The 15,858-nt window shown below is 38.0% G+C and overlaps 3 protein-coding genes across 4 annotated transcripts; 2 read left to right on the plus strand and 1 right to left on the minus strand.

The window, feature by feature from the left end:
- The first annotated feature begins 750 nt into the window (after window positions 1–750).
- Window positions 751–4,355, plus strand: LOC140801570 (transcription factor VIP1-like). Its single transcript, XM_073156737.1, has 4 exons — window positions 751–1,378; window positions 1,802–1,934; window positions 3,267–3,351; window positions 3,913–4,355. The coding sequence occupies exons 1-4, from the start codon at window positions 897–899 to the stop codon at window positions 4,161–4,163; spliced, it is 951 nt and encodes a 316-aa protein (XP_073012838.1). The 5' UTR covers window positions 751–896; the 3' UTR covers window positions 4,164–4,355.
- A 569-nt stretch (window positions 4,356–4,924) lies between these two features.
- LOC140801568 (serine decarboxylase 1) lies at window positions 4,925–8,143 on the minus strand. Of its 2 annotated transcripts, XM_073156735.1 has the most exons (6): window positions 7,930–8,064; window positions 7,489–7,839; window positions 6,466–6,697; window positions 6,113–6,306; window positions 5,906–6,039; window positions 4,925–5,704 (listed from the first exon to the last, which is right to left on the minus strand). In XM_073156735.1, exons 2-6 carry the CDS (start codon window positions 7,787–7,789, stop codon window positions 5,138–5,140), a joined length of 1,428 nt encoding a protein of 475 aa, XP_073012836.1. In that variant the 5' UTR covers window positions 7,790–7,839; window positions 7,930–8,064; the 3' UTR covers window positions 4,925–5,137. The 2 variants fall into 2 exon arrangements, with proteins under 2 accessions (XP_073012836.1, XP_073012837.1); XM_073156736.1 differs by having other exon boundaries at window positions 7,489–8,143.
- Window positions 8,144–12,441: 4,298 nt separating this feature from the next.
- LOC140802207 (protein NODULATION SIGNALING PATHWAY 2-like) lies at window positions 12,442–13,776 on the plus strand. Its single transcript, XM_073157650.1, has one exon. It carries the CDS (start codon window positions 12,442–12,444, stop codon window positions 13,774–13,776), a length of 1,335 nt encoding a protein of 444 aa, XP_073013751.1.
- Window positions 13,777–15,858: the final 2,082 nt, after the last annotated feature.

Genomic DNA, 15,858 nt, shown 5'->3' on the forward strand with positions numbered 1-15,858 from the left:
TGGGGGGTCTTCTCCTCTTCTTTTCTTACACATTTTTTGTGTATTACACCATCTTCTGCAATCTTTCACATATTTGCAGCATCAGCTTTTCATTTTTCTGCTACTTTGTAAAAGGTTATCTAACATTTGCTGATGTTACTCTTAAAATAATATTCTTGAAATATCCTAATCCACTTCTCTCCTATCGCCTAAAAATTAGAGACATCTTAATTAAAAGATTAAATGTTATTAGAAAATTCTTTTTGAATTCACATTAGCATCGAATGACGAGCAGTTTCGGGAGATATTCAAAACCTACGACGCTACGACTCAATTTTCAAACATATCACGGAGAGCACGTCCTCAAAATATTTCACCAATATGTATATTTTATTTTATGTTGAAAAATGCTTTAATTTCATACCTTTTTTGTAGAGAGATTGATAAGTTTTTACTATTATTTAATTATTTATCATTCGATCCATATATTATGGCTTTAATGCCTAATTAAAATTAATCTAATAGTAATAGATAAAATATAAAATATAAAATATTTTGTTACTTTCATGAGTCACTTTAGCTAAAAAAACGAAAGATAAAGTAGGTGGAGTCGAGGATATAGAAGGCAAAGAAGATTGCCAGATGAAAATTATAGATAAAAGAGGGGCTAGATTACAAATAGCTATAGTGTTTTTATCGCAAAATCAGTAAAATATAGGGTGTCCTTTGAAACTTTTTTTTTTTTTTGGCAAATACTTTTTATGAAGAGACGCGCTTTCCTTTATTTTCACACCACCTTTCTTATTCTGACTCCCTCTCCTAACACGCACTCGATCCAACTCCCTTTCTAATGCCGCTTTCCTCAAACGAGTCCACCGCCACGACTCCCAGCTCTCTTCCTCCCCTTTCCACCGACCATGGACCCCACCGCGCCTCGCTTCCCTCCTCCTAACCCTAACCCTCGCTCCGCCGCCGGCCACCGCCGCGCACACTCCGAGACCTTCCTCCGCCTCCCTGACGACTTCCTCTTCGACTCCGACCCCGATTTCAACATATCCGACATCGATTTCCCCTCCCTGTCAGATGAAACCACCTCCGCCGCTGACGCCACCGCCGCCGCCGGAGAAGTCGCCGCCGGGAGGACGACGGGAGGGGCCCATTTGAGGAGCCTCTCGGTCGATGCCGCGTTCTTCGATGGTGTGGGGTTCCAGGGCGGCGGAACGAGTGATGGTGGGTCCGCGGAGAAGAGGCCGCATCATAGGAGGAGCGGATCTATGGATGGGTTGACCTCGCCGTTTGAGGGGGAATCGGGGCTCCTGGCATCGGATTATGCGAAGAAGGCGATGGCGGCTGATAAGCTCGCGGAGTTAGCCCTGCTCGATCCCAAGAGAGCGAAAAGGCCTGATTTTTTTCCCTTTACTTTTCTAATTGGATTTTTTGGGGGTGATTTGAGGGATCTTTTAGTCTTGATTACATATTTACATGTAAATGTTCGAAAAGTTTCGCTCTTTTTTTATTAAAAAAAAAAGAAAAGAAGAAGAAAATTCCTCCTTTATCGGCTTCCTATATATATGTGCTACTGTCTGTTATATACATATGTGTTTTGGTCAAATTCATCTTTGAGTCATTATAATTATGCGAATTCTTTTCTTTTAAATTGATTTTTAACTCGGAATGGATTGGATGCTCTATCTGTAAATTCTTTCGACTCTTGGAAAAATTCCCCCTCTTTTTTTTTAATTGGACTCAGTATAGTAGATCTCGTTATGCATGGACAGTTCTTTGTTTTGAGATAGCATCTGTTATCTATTTTGTGATGTAGAATTCTAGCAAATAGACAGTCTGCTGCTCGATCAAAGGAGAGGAAGATCCGCTACACGAGTGAACTTGAAAGGAAGGTGCAAACACTTCAGACAGAGGCGACAACTCTCTCTGCACAGCTTACACTTCTCCAGGTAGGATTTATGAACTGGTTTTCCTGATATCCTTTTCGTTTGAGTGGATGTTGATAGTGATCGGTAAAGCTCTATAAAAAAAATGAGTGTTTTAGTATCTCATATATCATTTGGAAATGCTTGACTGAGGTAGTTAGGTTTACTAATAGTGTTAGCTTTTCTTACCTGCTTATGTGATGTAGTAAGATCTTGTCTTGACCTTTATTCAGACCTCTTGATAGTGGCTCAGCAGTATGTCTTTGGTTATTCATATATGTAATGAAAATTCTTTCCCATAGTTTTTTCTGTGCTAGTTAGACAGAATGCGCATCTTAAAAGTTGCCAATGTGTTGCGGGAGCTTCTAATAACTGTGATCTAAGTCAATATGGAACTTAGAATGGAATCTTTCAAGTACTATAGGTTAAATCTTGGCGTACTAAGTTGCTGTTAGAGCCTTAGAGTCCAAGTGATTCTAGCAAGTATCAATAGATAATAGTATTATGGACTAAGAAGAATGTTGCAAAATATTTTGGCAATACCCGTCGATTACCATTAGTTTAGATAGTTAGTTTGGTCTAATACAATATAATCAGCAATGATGGAGTCAGCCTTGATTGCTAGAGGAACCATCAAGAGCTTTATTAACAAAATTATATATAGGGAAGGGAAGGGCTACTGACTATGATAATTTATTTCAAAGAGGAAGGAAAAAGATGCAGATGTCATGGCCCCTTTTGATCTATGTTAACTCTCCAGACAGCTGATCTTTTCATTTCTAGTATATATTTCTTTTGACCACTTTGAGGTGTAAGGAGTGGATAATCTGCATCTATTTTTAGCTTTTAGAAGGGAGAATTTTGTGCAAGGAATAGGGGGTTAGAGTTGTTAAACTTCTGATGAAGACATGGGTACACCGTAGTCATGATCATGTGCAATATAGTAAGTAGAGGGGAACCCAGAATATACTTCATATATCTTGTAACAATCCAATACTCCAAATTACTTCTAAGAGTAAGTGTTGAATCATATTCTTCTTTTAATCACTTGTTGGTAGTAGATTCTTTTTTTATTATTATTCCCATGAATGAGTGAACAAGAATAGTAATCTTAGGCCAACTTAAATCAAAATCTGTCAATATGTTTTTTTTTTCAGGATCTCAATAGTGTTACATGTCAATCTCACTGTTTCACGACCTGCTGTTCAGGTTCTTCTAGAATAGTAAAAGACAATCTGTCTTAAAGCATTGATATAGTTATATAGTTTTTGGACTCTGATTTTCTTTATGGTTAGAAAAATATCTTTTAGTACTTCATGAGATTTGTACTAATCTCCAATTTTCTATAACCACTAGAGAGACACTACTGGTTTGACTGCTGAGAACAGAGAACTCAAACTGCGGCTGCAGGCTATGGAGCAGCAGGCTCAACTTCGTGACGGTATGTATTTCTTGCGTTTAAAGTTTGTTGATTTTGGTTCTATTACCATTGATCCCTAGCACAATATAATGTTGAAGCTAGCATCGGTGGTTAGTGGTGTCACCTATTGTGCTGAATAGATGAACTTTCTATAAATAAAATTTAGAATTACATGTTTCTTTTGATCGTATGCATCTTTTGCACAATGAATACCTGGATAACTGGATATAAGAGGCACATTATGTATCTCTATACATGGTCATTGGTTTCCTGTCCCAGAAGCTTGACAAAGTTCCAGGGGCTTATGCTTATGTGAAAAGGCTTATAGTTCTTGAATTTTCTGTTATGCAAGTGTGATGTGTCAGTTATTTGCCAAGGGAAAAGAAACGTTAGGCATTTTCTTTAGCATCTAATGTTATCAAGTACTGGCCATGCTTAGCCAAATAGTTGCCATTTCCAGAAGTAATATTGGCCAGGGGTTTGCACTAGTCATTCGTTCTGTTACGCATGTCACAAATTCTAAGTGTTCATAAACTCTGTAAAAAATCTGCCATTTCATTATGATCTTTTGATCTCATACAGCTTTGAACGAGGCTTTGAGAGAGGAAGTGCAGCGGCTAAAAATAGCAACAGGACAACTTCCTAATATGAATGGGAATCTCTTTAATGGAGGCCTTCAGCACTCCATTCCATCATACTTTTCTCAACCACAACAGTTACCTCACCGAGGTGGTCATCAGGCTCAACATCTCCATCCAACTCAGTCTCAGACTTCTTCAAACGGTCAATCAATGAATGCTCAATCTCCAAATGATTCTATGGATTTCATGTGAGGACATCATCACTCATCAGTATTGGTTTCAGCTTCATGTGTACCAAATGAAGTCAAGCTAAATGAAAATAGTTTATGTGTACTATATTCATCGAGTATAGTTTGTTAGGAATTTGTTGTTCTTTGTATCATTATTTAACATTATATTTTGCAATGCAAGTTCTTGGACTGGAGCATTATTTGGGTGGTTTCACTATATGTCTGATGATCTTGTGCTTATCGTAATCCTGTGCTCTTGAAAATAGCTGAAATTTCAACATTCTAATCTTATTATCTGGCAACTGAGTCCTCAGAATAGTTTGATGCCAAATAAGACCAGCTGTCCTAATATGCATTCGATAGTTGATGCAAAAACCTTGGCTCTCAAACTTGTTTATAGCTGTCCACCTAACAATTTTCTTGAAGTGGGCCAGAGTACATGTGCTAATTGACTAACAATCTACTTGTACGTTAAAATGAGTTAAACCAAGTAGTCTACAATGGAACACAAAATAGTAGGTATGATAAATAGATTTTCCTTCATCTTTAGAATTAGAATATTTCTGATCAATGAGAGAGAAGATTAGTAAGACCTAGCTGTAATACGCAGCAAGCATAGAAACTAAACTGTTTCAACTAATGAACAAAAAGAAGGAAGTAAAAAAGCACCGCAAAGATCTGCCCAAATATCACTGCTAAAAGTACTCCTAATTAAAAGAGAAACAATCTTCATCACATTAGATTAAGCTTGTAAACAAAAAATAAAAAATAAGAAATAGAAAGTGATGCAACTATCTTCTTCTCTTATATTGCAGACAAGAAATAGTTCCCTCATAAAATTGCATCAATGGCTAGCAAGCAGCGAACATTACACTACAATACACGACCATATAAACTATGATCACCAAAAGGAAAGGTTAATTGTACTACAATTGAGCATACCAAACAAATAATTCGTCGCATCAAACAACAAGAAGCAAGCCCTTGCTCACCCGGTCAGTTATGCAGACCACAGAGGCAGTTCTCCTGGCCTACATCTGCTGCAATACAAGGAGATGGGATCTTTCCCTCCTGGTACCAGGTTGCACGCTTTTCAACCAGTTCATTTAAGAAATAATCAAGCTTCTCAATAGTGACATTGGGCATCACTACTACATGAGCAATGTTTCCCTCACAAGCAAGCTGCCACCGGCGGATAAACTCCTCGTCCTTTGGCCTCTCAAATACCACTGTGCTACTAAGCTCATTAAGCATGGCACCAATTCCTGCTCCTTTAAGACGATCTTTTAGGTAGTGTGCATTTCTCAAGCACTTTTGGACTTCCTTCTGAAACCCTCTATAGCCTTTCCTGTTCAGTGTGTACCAGAGGAAGATAGGGGCATGACCATTTCGGCTTCCCATGATGGTGGCATCCCTAGATGCAAGATACTCCACATTACTCGAGAGGGCATTGATGTGCCTCAATCTTGTTATCTGCACACCACAAGGCATAGGGCATCCAACGAACTTGTGACCTGACACACTGACACTCCCGATGGGTTTCTTAAATGTTACTTTGGGTGCCTGTCAATTATCAACAGGATAAATTAACTGTTGTTAGGGGTTAAGTACCACTGAAGGTTATCATAAACTCATTCATAATGGTCAAATGAATTGCCAATGGAGACACAATTGGAATTGCATAGCACCCTTCATTACATAAAAATCAAGTTTGGGTATTGTAATAAGAGGAGATTCAAAAATCAAAATGAAACGAGAACTTACACGTTTAACAAATGGCATCATCAGACCAAATAGAGCACCATCACAGTGAATATAAAACCGATCTTGAAAGCCATTTTCTTCAAGAGTTCTGATTACTAGGTCAAGATCATCAACTGCTCCCTTCACCGTAGTTCCTGCAGGGAAAAGATTAGAAACAAAGAATGACATATAAGGAAAAAATGAATGGTAAAATGAAGTATAGCTCACCAATATTGACATTTATGATTGCCGGTTTCTCTTTATTCTGAAGAAGTTTGGTCTGAAAGTCTGCACAATCAATCTCACCAGATACCAAAGTGTCTACCTTCACACATTCCATTCTATACATTCTTGCTGCTTTGAAAACTGAATAGTGGGACTCACGTGAGGCATATAGAATTCCATTAGGAAAGACTTCCCTCCTGCCCCCACAAATTGCAAAGCATAACTGAGATACATTCCAGATATAGTAAAGTACTACTTTATATTTATTACCATTAAATATCTACAATGTCCTTTGTCCACTAAAATTTCTAAAATGTCCTTTATATTAAGTTAAATAGCCAAGTAAGATTACTAACCCAACAAGAATACCATGCAAATTTCCTTCTGTGCCGCAATTTGTAATGTAACCCCAGTATTCATGTTTTTCTAGTTCCCAAAGACGAGCAAACCAATCTAAAACACCGACTTCAAACTGTCTGGAATGGACGCCATAGTTGCTCTCAATGAAGGGATCACCAAGGTTGTTGATGGAGAAATGCTGCAATTGGCCGAGAGCGCCGTAATCAAAGTCTAAATTGTACGGATAGCCTACAGAGATATCATGGTTAAACACAGAGAAGATTAGGCAACAGCAATGTAATATTGCACACCAAAATATTTGATGAAGCAAGGTAACCTGATCTTTGAGGTATTCAATTTTATAAGATCAATATCACCAGAAAGCATAACTAAGCAGGTTAGATTGGTAAAGTGAACACACTTCAGTTCAGATAACTACACACATGCATAACCTAAATCTTTGAGGTATCAATTTTATAAGAACAATATCACCAGGAAGTATAATTAAGCAGGCTCTTCAAAAAAATTTAGATTGGTAAAAGTAAAAACATTACAAAAAAAATTTAGTTCAGATAACTACATACATAACTAGCTCTTCAAAAAATTGCAAGTGAAATATGTTTGTGGATGTAAGTGCTTGCGACTGCCATAATAAAGCTGCCAGATGCTGAAGCATCTGTCAGCAATATTTTGTGGATGTAAATGCTGAGAGATACAGAGAACAGCAATAAACCAAACATAATTGATTCACCATCTTCACACTGTTAAAAGAGTTCACTTACACCACCAGGGTCAGATACTCACATGATAAAACTTTTTGAATGGAGATAGAAATTCTCTACCTTCTCACTGTAATTTACTTGCATGATACACGGCAGAATATATTCATCTTCTGCAATCCTTTTCCACTTATAAAGGCAGTATACGGTACTCAACAAGTCAAGTAATATCCTTACGCGAATTTAGTCATCTCTATCTACAAATTAGCTGGAAATGTAAGCATCAGTCCGAACAATGAAAGAAAAGATAGATCATCGTACCCAAATGGTGCTTGGTCCTTTCAAGGAGAGACTTCCGGTATCTCGCCAACACGCTCGCCATATACGCCTCCCTCTCTCCGGTGACCTCATCGTCGACCTCGGGCTCCTTAATTGTAAAGCACATTGTGTGCACATTCCTCCCTAAGACAATCTCACGCCTCTTCGCACTCCCCTCCTCACCTACCCCATTGGATTCGACCGGCAACGGGTCGGCAATCTCGTTCGGGTCGAAAAATTCCTCCGGCAAAGGCTCCGCTTTCTCGCCCAGATTCACGAGCCCATTCCCCACGCTTCCCACCATGATCTCTAACCTTCCAGCAAGCGATTCCACGTAAATCGATAAAGTTGGATCTTTGGAAGGGGAAACGGATCGAGATCGTATAAGCGACGGGAAAAGTCGAAAAAAAAAATAATCGAAAAAAGGGGGGAAAATTAGACCACCAGCTGCAGAGATGGAGGAGATGACTGGGCAAACTCGAGTATGCCTCGATCGCGGAGGAGAGGGGAGATGATAGAGAGGGAGAAACGGTGACGGCGCGAAAGGAGGGAGCGAGAGAGGCGGAGAGGGCTTTAGTCTCGGTTCTCTTATAGAAGAACGACGAAGAGATCCGAGACGAGCGAACACGTTCTCGATGCGAGTTATCGCTAATTTACCGGGATATCGGAGCTGAGATTTTGGTGGGATACAGAAATCCGACAAGAATAACGTGGTTATAAATTTGCAGCCGTGGGAGCCTTATCCACTTTCCAATCGTGAATAAAAACGTGGAATAGACGACCTCCGATAACGATCATCTTCGACTAGTACAAATATCTGGTCCTGTAAATTAAAGAATTATAACGAACAAAGCTTTGTGATAATATCACTTTCAATAATTTTGTATTAAAATTTAATTATATTAATAAACGAATAAGGTTTACAGCTCATTTTGGAGAAAAATATTACACATGATATGATATTAAAATAAAAAGATCTCAACTATTACTCCATTTTTATATACCTCCTTAATTATGTAAAATTTCTAAACTACCATTTTTGTTAGTTATCTTCTTAATTATTATTTTTTTTCTTTAAAAATAGATAATTATTATATGATCAATATTGATTTCTTTTTCTTAACACCTCAAAGGGTGAGAGATATTTAAATTAGTTAAATGACTGAATTTATAAATAGTGAAAATATAGGGTGTAAATTATAAATACGTGTTATATATAAATTTTTCAAAGAAGAATAATGATATTTATATTTGGGGTTTGGGCGAAGCCCAACAATAACACAATGGGCTAAAACTATTTGGGCCTTCATTAAGATAACTAGCCCGGGAAAAACGTATCAGGAGACCAATTAAACGCAGATATTATCGCGATACGCTACAGTGAAAGAGGACATATCCGCTGGGGCCCGCTTCATAAAATATGAGGACTCGGTATCTCGGGAAACGCTTTCCGACCACCAGAATCCCTCCGTGACGGCCTCACTTACGTCAATGTCACACTCCTGACCACTCATCTCCTGCCACGGTTCCCGATATTGTATATTTCTTTTCCGGCGGTGCTCATACTTGGCCGACGCCAGCGGTTAGCCCTGGAAACGGCGGAGCATCTGCATCATGCCTGCCTTTGTACTGAGTTCGAGATGAGATGTTTGATGAAATGCGTGAAAGAGTCGAGGAAGTGCTCCTTTTTCTGTTTTGTTAAGAGTTTGGGCTCTTCGAGTCCTTGGATTGGTGGGCTTGCAATGAATGACTAAGGTTCTCGTATTCTATCCTCAATTAGAGAAGGGAAAAACACTATTTTGAGCTTGTCCAGGAAAGTGTGTGATTTTGCTAAATTTTGATCACCTTGAAGGCATCATTGATTTGTTGGCTCAAGCAGATCACATGGGAAGGGGCTCATGACATGTACATCAAGCAAAGTTGGTAGTGAGAGATAGGCGCGAGCTGAAGTTTTTGTCACCATTAGCTTATTTGTTAAAAAATTTAAAAAAAATTGAAGTATATTGGATATGTTAAAGAGAAGCAAGAGAAGACTCTCATGAATTTTGTTGGTTTTTCGACTTTCTTTCTTTTTAGACTTATTTAACTTTATTTTGTAATAAGCATTTACATACGTCGTGAGATCAAATAGCAGAACTATGTTCCAGTGATCTATAGTATTTGGATCAAGCTGTACCTTATCATTTTCAATGATTAAGTGATTATTGATAATTAGATCTATCAGATTGCGTATTGATTTGGGTTTGATCAGCAGTCCAAGATAGTGCAAGAGGAATCTTGGCAACTCCCCCATTTTGAACTATTTTTGGATTTTTATTGCTGACAAGTAAGATGACCTAATACAGGCAACTTTTCTATGTTATCTTCCACTCTTCTCATTAATATAGCCTGCCTAAGCTCTGTTTTAATTACTTCATTTATAGCAGTTCTTTATTTTGCGTTCGAAGGGAATGATAACTTGTCCTAGAGTTGATCTGCTTGTTATGCTGTTCAATAACTTAACTGTTTTCAATAATCTTATACATTTTATATGTTAATGTGTTCAAATGAGGGTTATCTGTTAACAGGTCATGATGCAAAGTGATCATTTAATTACTATGTAGGAGTACTTCTCAGTGATATGTTCTTTCTCTACTCTCCATCTAATTTGGGGGCTTACACTCTATGGCGAACCCTATTTATTTAGGCTGATTTAAGCAATGAGCTTAGCAAGAAGAGAAGTTTGCTGATGTTGCAACTGGAAGTACTGCCAACAACTACAGTGACATGATGACTGCCATTATTAATTTATGCCTGGTATTTTGAAATGATGCATTGCTTTCCCACACCTCCCCACTCTCATGCTTGCATTTATTCTAAACTCTGCAACTACTTCCCAAAAGGGGGTACTGATTAATGAGTTGGACATTTTGTACTCTTCCATTAGCTTAAGAGAATATTTGTTGAACCAATGAGTAATAATTTTTTCATTGACACACTTCCATGGTGATTAGCAGGGAACAGGAGACCAAACTGGACACAGCTCCTGTGATGATGTGCCAGATAAAGAAACAGAACACGATAAAGACCTTGACTAGTGGTAAGATCTTAAACTATAGCAATTACAGCAAGCTTGCTCCAACCACCACCACATTGCAAACTGATGCATTTGGTGCTTAGTGAAGGCCATCAACATTCCCCGCTACCGACTTGTGCACTGAGAGTAAGGCAAGAGGGCAGCAGTGCCTTGAGGAAGCATCAGGATTGGTATAAGAAGCTAATGGCCATAATAAACCAAGTCGGATTCAATTATCCAGGGGCAATTTCACATGTCTGTGATTGATGATTCTATGATTCTTTGTTATCCAGCTGGTTTCGAGCTCTAAAAGGTAAGGATAGATTAACAAGCAAAATTAATGATCCCCCCCCCCCAAGGGCTAATCATCTTTGCCCTGTCATCTCTTATGCTTTGTATTAGAATAATCAGAAGGTCTCTATCTGCCGGCCTTGCTCATTCATGAGTCTCTAGTGGAGAGTGGATTGGATAAGTATTGTAACCTTGTCAAATTTAGCCCAATCGACGGAGTCAACGATGCATAATGGTGTAAGTCTTACCAAAAGAAACATCATTAGTAGTGTGTTTTTTAACATCCAACTTTGTTAATTAGTCCTATTCCATGACGTTATCCTCCGAAATAGCAATCTATTACTTGGCTGAGGTAGTACAGTCACATCTACAACTACCTCGAAACAAATTATTAATACATATTTAGTTATTCGTAGTTCTTCTACATGAAAAAAAATATTTCTTCTACATATCGACTCCTTAGGTTATTTATACACTGCTCGTCTCTTTCTTTTCCTTTGATTCGTTAATTGCTACCTACTGCTCTGTTCTCACTTTCTCTTTCTTTGTGGTTATAGCATTAAGTATTGACTTTTCACCTTTAGTCATTCTTTCACAATGATCTGGACAACCACTCACTGGCAAAATGTAGCCCGTATGTGGCCAATTGAAAGGAGAATCCAACATAAAAGTTTGCTAGTAAAACAAGGAGGAGTTGGAACCAAGAATATCTCAGTGGTCCACAACATTTTTGGTGCTTTCTTCTCAAACCTGTCGCTATGCAACAAATATCTCATGGTCTCCACTAAGCTCATAGAGATTAGTTATGTCAGTGTTTGGAGATAGTTTCCTCAGTAATAAAGATTGCAATTGCATACACCTTGCCATCCCCCGGCTCTGTTTTGCTCAACTAAGACTATGATTAAGTAAAATTTCCAAATCTTTGTACTGAATATAATTGCTTAAATGATGATCAGATATACATTTTTTCCCCCGAAATTACTCAACTCTGAACCGCAGTTGTGGGTTTCTTTGTCTTCAGATATACTAAGTATATGCTGTCTTGCTTAAGTATCAATTGTTATGCCTCTAATACTAGATGTTTAAAAATTATCATCTAGATTCATCACTTTGTCCATATCTCATATATAGTGCTTACAAATAAGTGAAGAATATACAGCAATTTCCTTGTCCTTTCTTGGTGTAATGGCTAATGTCAGCAAAAGCGAACTTTTAGGCATATACCATGTCAACATCTGCTGTCCACCTATGCTACAGGACAGCAGAATCATCAAAATCATAACGATGAAACTTTTTCATGATATTGTTTCACATACTAACTTTGATCACATTGAGTTATAAACTTTTGTTGATTTTTTCTTTTCTTGTGCAACATATAAAGCTTCCAATCCACTGCAGCATATGCCTCCACAAAAGCCAAGGTTTTTAGTGTTCGTGTGGCCCCTCCTCTGGCTTCATTAGACTTCACATCAGACACTTTACATGACATGGTCATCAGAGCCCACCTCTCAAAGTTCCCAACCAATAGGACTCCAACATTCTCTAGCTTAGTATATAAACTCACAAGCACGCAAGCTGTCCCTTGTCTCAAACTACACAAGATTCTAGCAATGGAGATCATCTCATACCCCCAGTCCCCTCTGTTCTCCTTCCAAATGGAGTATGAAGAAACCCACGCTCATCTCCAGGTCCATGAGAACACCACCATCCCCATCATCATCCATGGTGATGATTCCTCTAATGATTGTGTCTATATGGACACGACGGTGAGCTTCCCTGATATAGGCTATTGCGACGCCTCATTAGTGCATGACATGGTGTCTCATGACTCATCCCAAATGGAGAATTTGGTACCAATACAAGAGAACAGCTTGAGTGATCTATTCTTAGCAGGGGCGGAAGCTATTGAGGCCAAGAACTTGCATCTAGCCTATGCAGTGATCACAAAGCTAGATGATCTCCTCTTTGCACAAGACAATGCGGGCAACTCGTTGAACCAATCGGCTTACTACTTCACACGAGGCCTTCGCTCCAGGATCGCCGGTAACGACGCACACCGCTCGTCGTACTCCGTCAGCCATGCGTCGATGTATGACCACATGTCGGCCTACCAGATGGTGCAGGAGCTATCGCCGTACGTAAAATTCGCGCACTTCACTGCCAACCAGGCGATCTTCGAGGCAACCAGAGGTGATCGGGAGATCCACGTCATCGACTTCGACTTGATGGAGGGGATCCAGTGGCCACCATTGATGGTGGACCTCGCATGCAGGGGTGGCACGTCGCTCTGGATCACTGCCGTCGTTAAAGATGGAGACTTTGATCTCGTACGACGCACGGAGAGGCGACTGTCGGAGTTCGCCGACTCCATTAACCTCCCTCTTCGATTCGATTGGGTGTTATTAGAGAATTTAGAGGGAATCGAGCAAGGTGAAGGGTGTCTGATAGTGAACTGCATGGTTCATCAATTACAGTATCCAACTAGGAGTTACAAATCTCTCAACGCCTTGCTCTATGGTGTGATGAAGTTAAATCCAAAGATGGTAATTTTGGTAGAAGAGGAGTTGTTTAGATTTAAAAGTAGACCATTTAATTCTTTTGTGGAGTTCTTCTGTGAGGCCTTGCACCACTACTCTGCTATGATTGAGTCATTAGGGAATGGCTTTCATGGCGGCTACGAGGTGGGATTGAGGATGGTGGAGAGGGAGATGGTGGGGCCCAAGATAGAGGATTCTGTAGGGCAGTTTCCATTTAGGGAAGGTGGGTTCTTAGAATTGGAAGGGTTTAAGCCCATGGCCTTGAGTAGTTGCAATGTTGCACAGGCTAAGTTCTTGGTGGGTCTCTTCAGTAGAGGTTACAGAGTACTGCAGCAAGAGAAGGGCAGGCTGGCTCTGTGTTGGAAGTCCAGGCCTTTGACCTCAGCGTCCATTTGGGTCTCTTCTTGAAGGCTAAGAAGTGATCAAGTTGAGTTTGTAATCTATTTAAATTGCTTAGGGAAAAAAAATATTACTTTGATCTTTATTTAGATCTCCTGTCCGAGAAGTTCCAATGCAAAGTGTTGTTTTTATATATTACAGAACTTCTCTAATACAAAGTGTTATTTCTACTTTAGATCTTTTTTATTTCTTTTCACTCTAAGTGAGCACTTTATTATACTCTAAGTTTTAGTAATCAAATATATCCTAAAGAAAAGTCTCGAAAAAACTTGGCTACATAAGCTCATGCAAAGTGTGAGAACTCTGCTCATGGATCTAATTTTTCCTAGTACTTTTAACTCTTATTATTTGAACTAGGTGACCATTACATCCCCACCACTATCCAAATATTTGCTAAGTTTTCTCCTGCTATCTTCTACAATAACTTTCTCACCCACTTCCAACTAACTATTTGTATTGCAGGTCAACAAGCCTGACAAAAATTAAGCTACTAATTTCTTTAAGTAGCTTTCTTTTAAGCAAGTGCCCTGCAATGGATAGCAACTGCCCCAGCCCCTAAAGTCAAGTTGGTGTTTTTTTTTTAAGAATAAAATTATATAATTAATACCTTACATTTTAATTACATTATAAATAAATTTATCTCTATAAATAAGCCTTCGATTTGCTTAAAGGAATATCAGGATTTGACTTTTAGGATTCAGTGTTTTGATGTAATTGTTTTAGGCTTGATTAATTTGGTTATTTTGTTGAAAATTAATATTTGGCATTGTCTTTAGGCTTTTTACTAAACAAAAATAATGATTAGTTTAGCATTATATATATATATATAAATTTTAACTTAATCTTTCAGCAGTTAAGGAACAAATTAATTAAGAATAAAAATGCTGAACTGATTAGTATTTTTTTAAATGCTAATGAGTTTAATATTTTTATTAGGACTACTCTAAATTAGACCCTATTTAGTAATAAGTTTAAGAAATAGTCTATTTTTATAAACAAAAAAAAGACTAGTTTGGTCAAAAACTCGCTATTTGGGAGGTTTGATTTAGTTTTATAGTCAAAAGTAAGGTGTTATTTTATAATATATTTTTTTAACAGTAGTTGGCAGATTGGTTTAAACAAATCTAAATATCGGAATTCTCTCTCTCTCTCTCATTCACACACACATCTAAATTAGTTGATCAACAATAACAGCTAAACTTTTACTCTCATTGCTTTTGGTGTTGACTTCTCTGGACATCTTATACTCTAATAACGTAATGTAGAAGTTTTCTTTCTTTTATCTATTTTCTTTTTATGGCATGTTTATCTAGAACTCAGTCATAATAACAAGTTCATCCTTATGTTGGGATTTCTAGAATAGCTTGTCTGTTGTTCTTATTATGATAATTTTCTCATTACTTATCTGGAGTTAATTATCCTTCTACATTTCAACTTATTCTTATATATTTTAAACTTAAGTATTTAATGTAAGTTAAAATATTAGAAACAGTAACATAGCAGTAGTTTGGAGTTTGAATCCAATCAAAATAGTTTTTTTTTTTTTTGGTGAAGAAGATGATGTTACCTAATTCATACTAAACAAAGAAGTCACAGTGGCCTCAAAGTGGAGCCAATAGGAGTCGATGAAAGGGAAAGAAGGTAGAGGTAATTTGCAAGTTGGGAATGCACTAAGTGCAGTTTGATAGCTACTTCCAAGCTTATAGTGCGCAGGATATTGGTGTTCAGTTTACAAAAGTGTGGATTGTCGAATTTTGGTGTAAGATATTAATTATAGTGAATAAAATAAAGCCTCCACTGCTTGCAACTAGGTCACACACATCACCTCCTTGTATTATTTTAGACTCATTTATATATAGATAGAAGATTCGTATGAATCTTGTACATATTATGTGGGGGCAACATTTAAGAGTAGAGCTGCAGAGAAACGAGATCTTTGTACTCTATTATCTACTAACTCCTTTTCTGGATAGGATCGCCATGTCACTGGAGTAATTAGAATACATTTTTCTATGTGATAAAATTTTTGTTTTCTTTTGTGAGATAATTCAAAGAGCTGAATAGTTGGAGCATTTTAAGAAGTGTATGCTT

This window comes from Typha latifolia, chromosome 15 (assembly GCF_019914945.1).
Source record: "Typha latifolia isolate L0001 chromosome 15, TyphaL0001v2, whole genome shotgun sequence".
In the NCBI taxonomy this organism is placed as follows: domain Eukaryota; kingdom Viridiplantae; phylum Streptophyta; class Magnoliopsida; order Poales; family Typhaceae; genus Typha; species Typha latifolia.

Bases quoted from the DNA above. Each gene is read 5' to 3' on its own strand.
- LOC140801570 (XM_073156737.1), top strand. From the start codon at position 897: ATGGACCCCACCGCGCCTCGCTTCCCTCCTCCTAACCCTAACCCTCGC. The intron at 1,935-3,266 runs GTAGGATTTATG...TATAACCACTAG, and splicing joins CACAGCTTACACTTCTCCAG to AGAGACACTACTGGTTTGAC. The intron at 3,352-3,912 runs GTATGTATTTCT...GATCTCATACAG, and splicing joins GCAGGCTCAACTTCGTGACG to CTTTGAACGAGGCTTTGAGA.
- LOC140802207 (XM_073157650.1), top strand. From the start codon at position 12,442: ATGGAGATCATCTCATACCCCCAGTCCCCTCTGTTCTCCTTCCAAATG.
- LOC140801568 (XM_073156736.1), bottom strand. From the start codon at position 7,789: ATGGTGGGAAGCGTGGGGAATGGGCTCGTGAATCTGGGCGAGAAAGCG. The intron at 6,698-7,488 runs GTACGATGATCT...ATATCTCTGTAG, and splicing joins AAGGACCAAGCACCATTTGG to GCTATCCGTACAATTTAGAC. The intron at 6,307-6,465 runs GTTAGTAATCTT...TTGTGGGGGCAG, and splicing joins TTGCATGGTATTCTTGTTGG to GAGGGAAGTCTTTCCTAATG.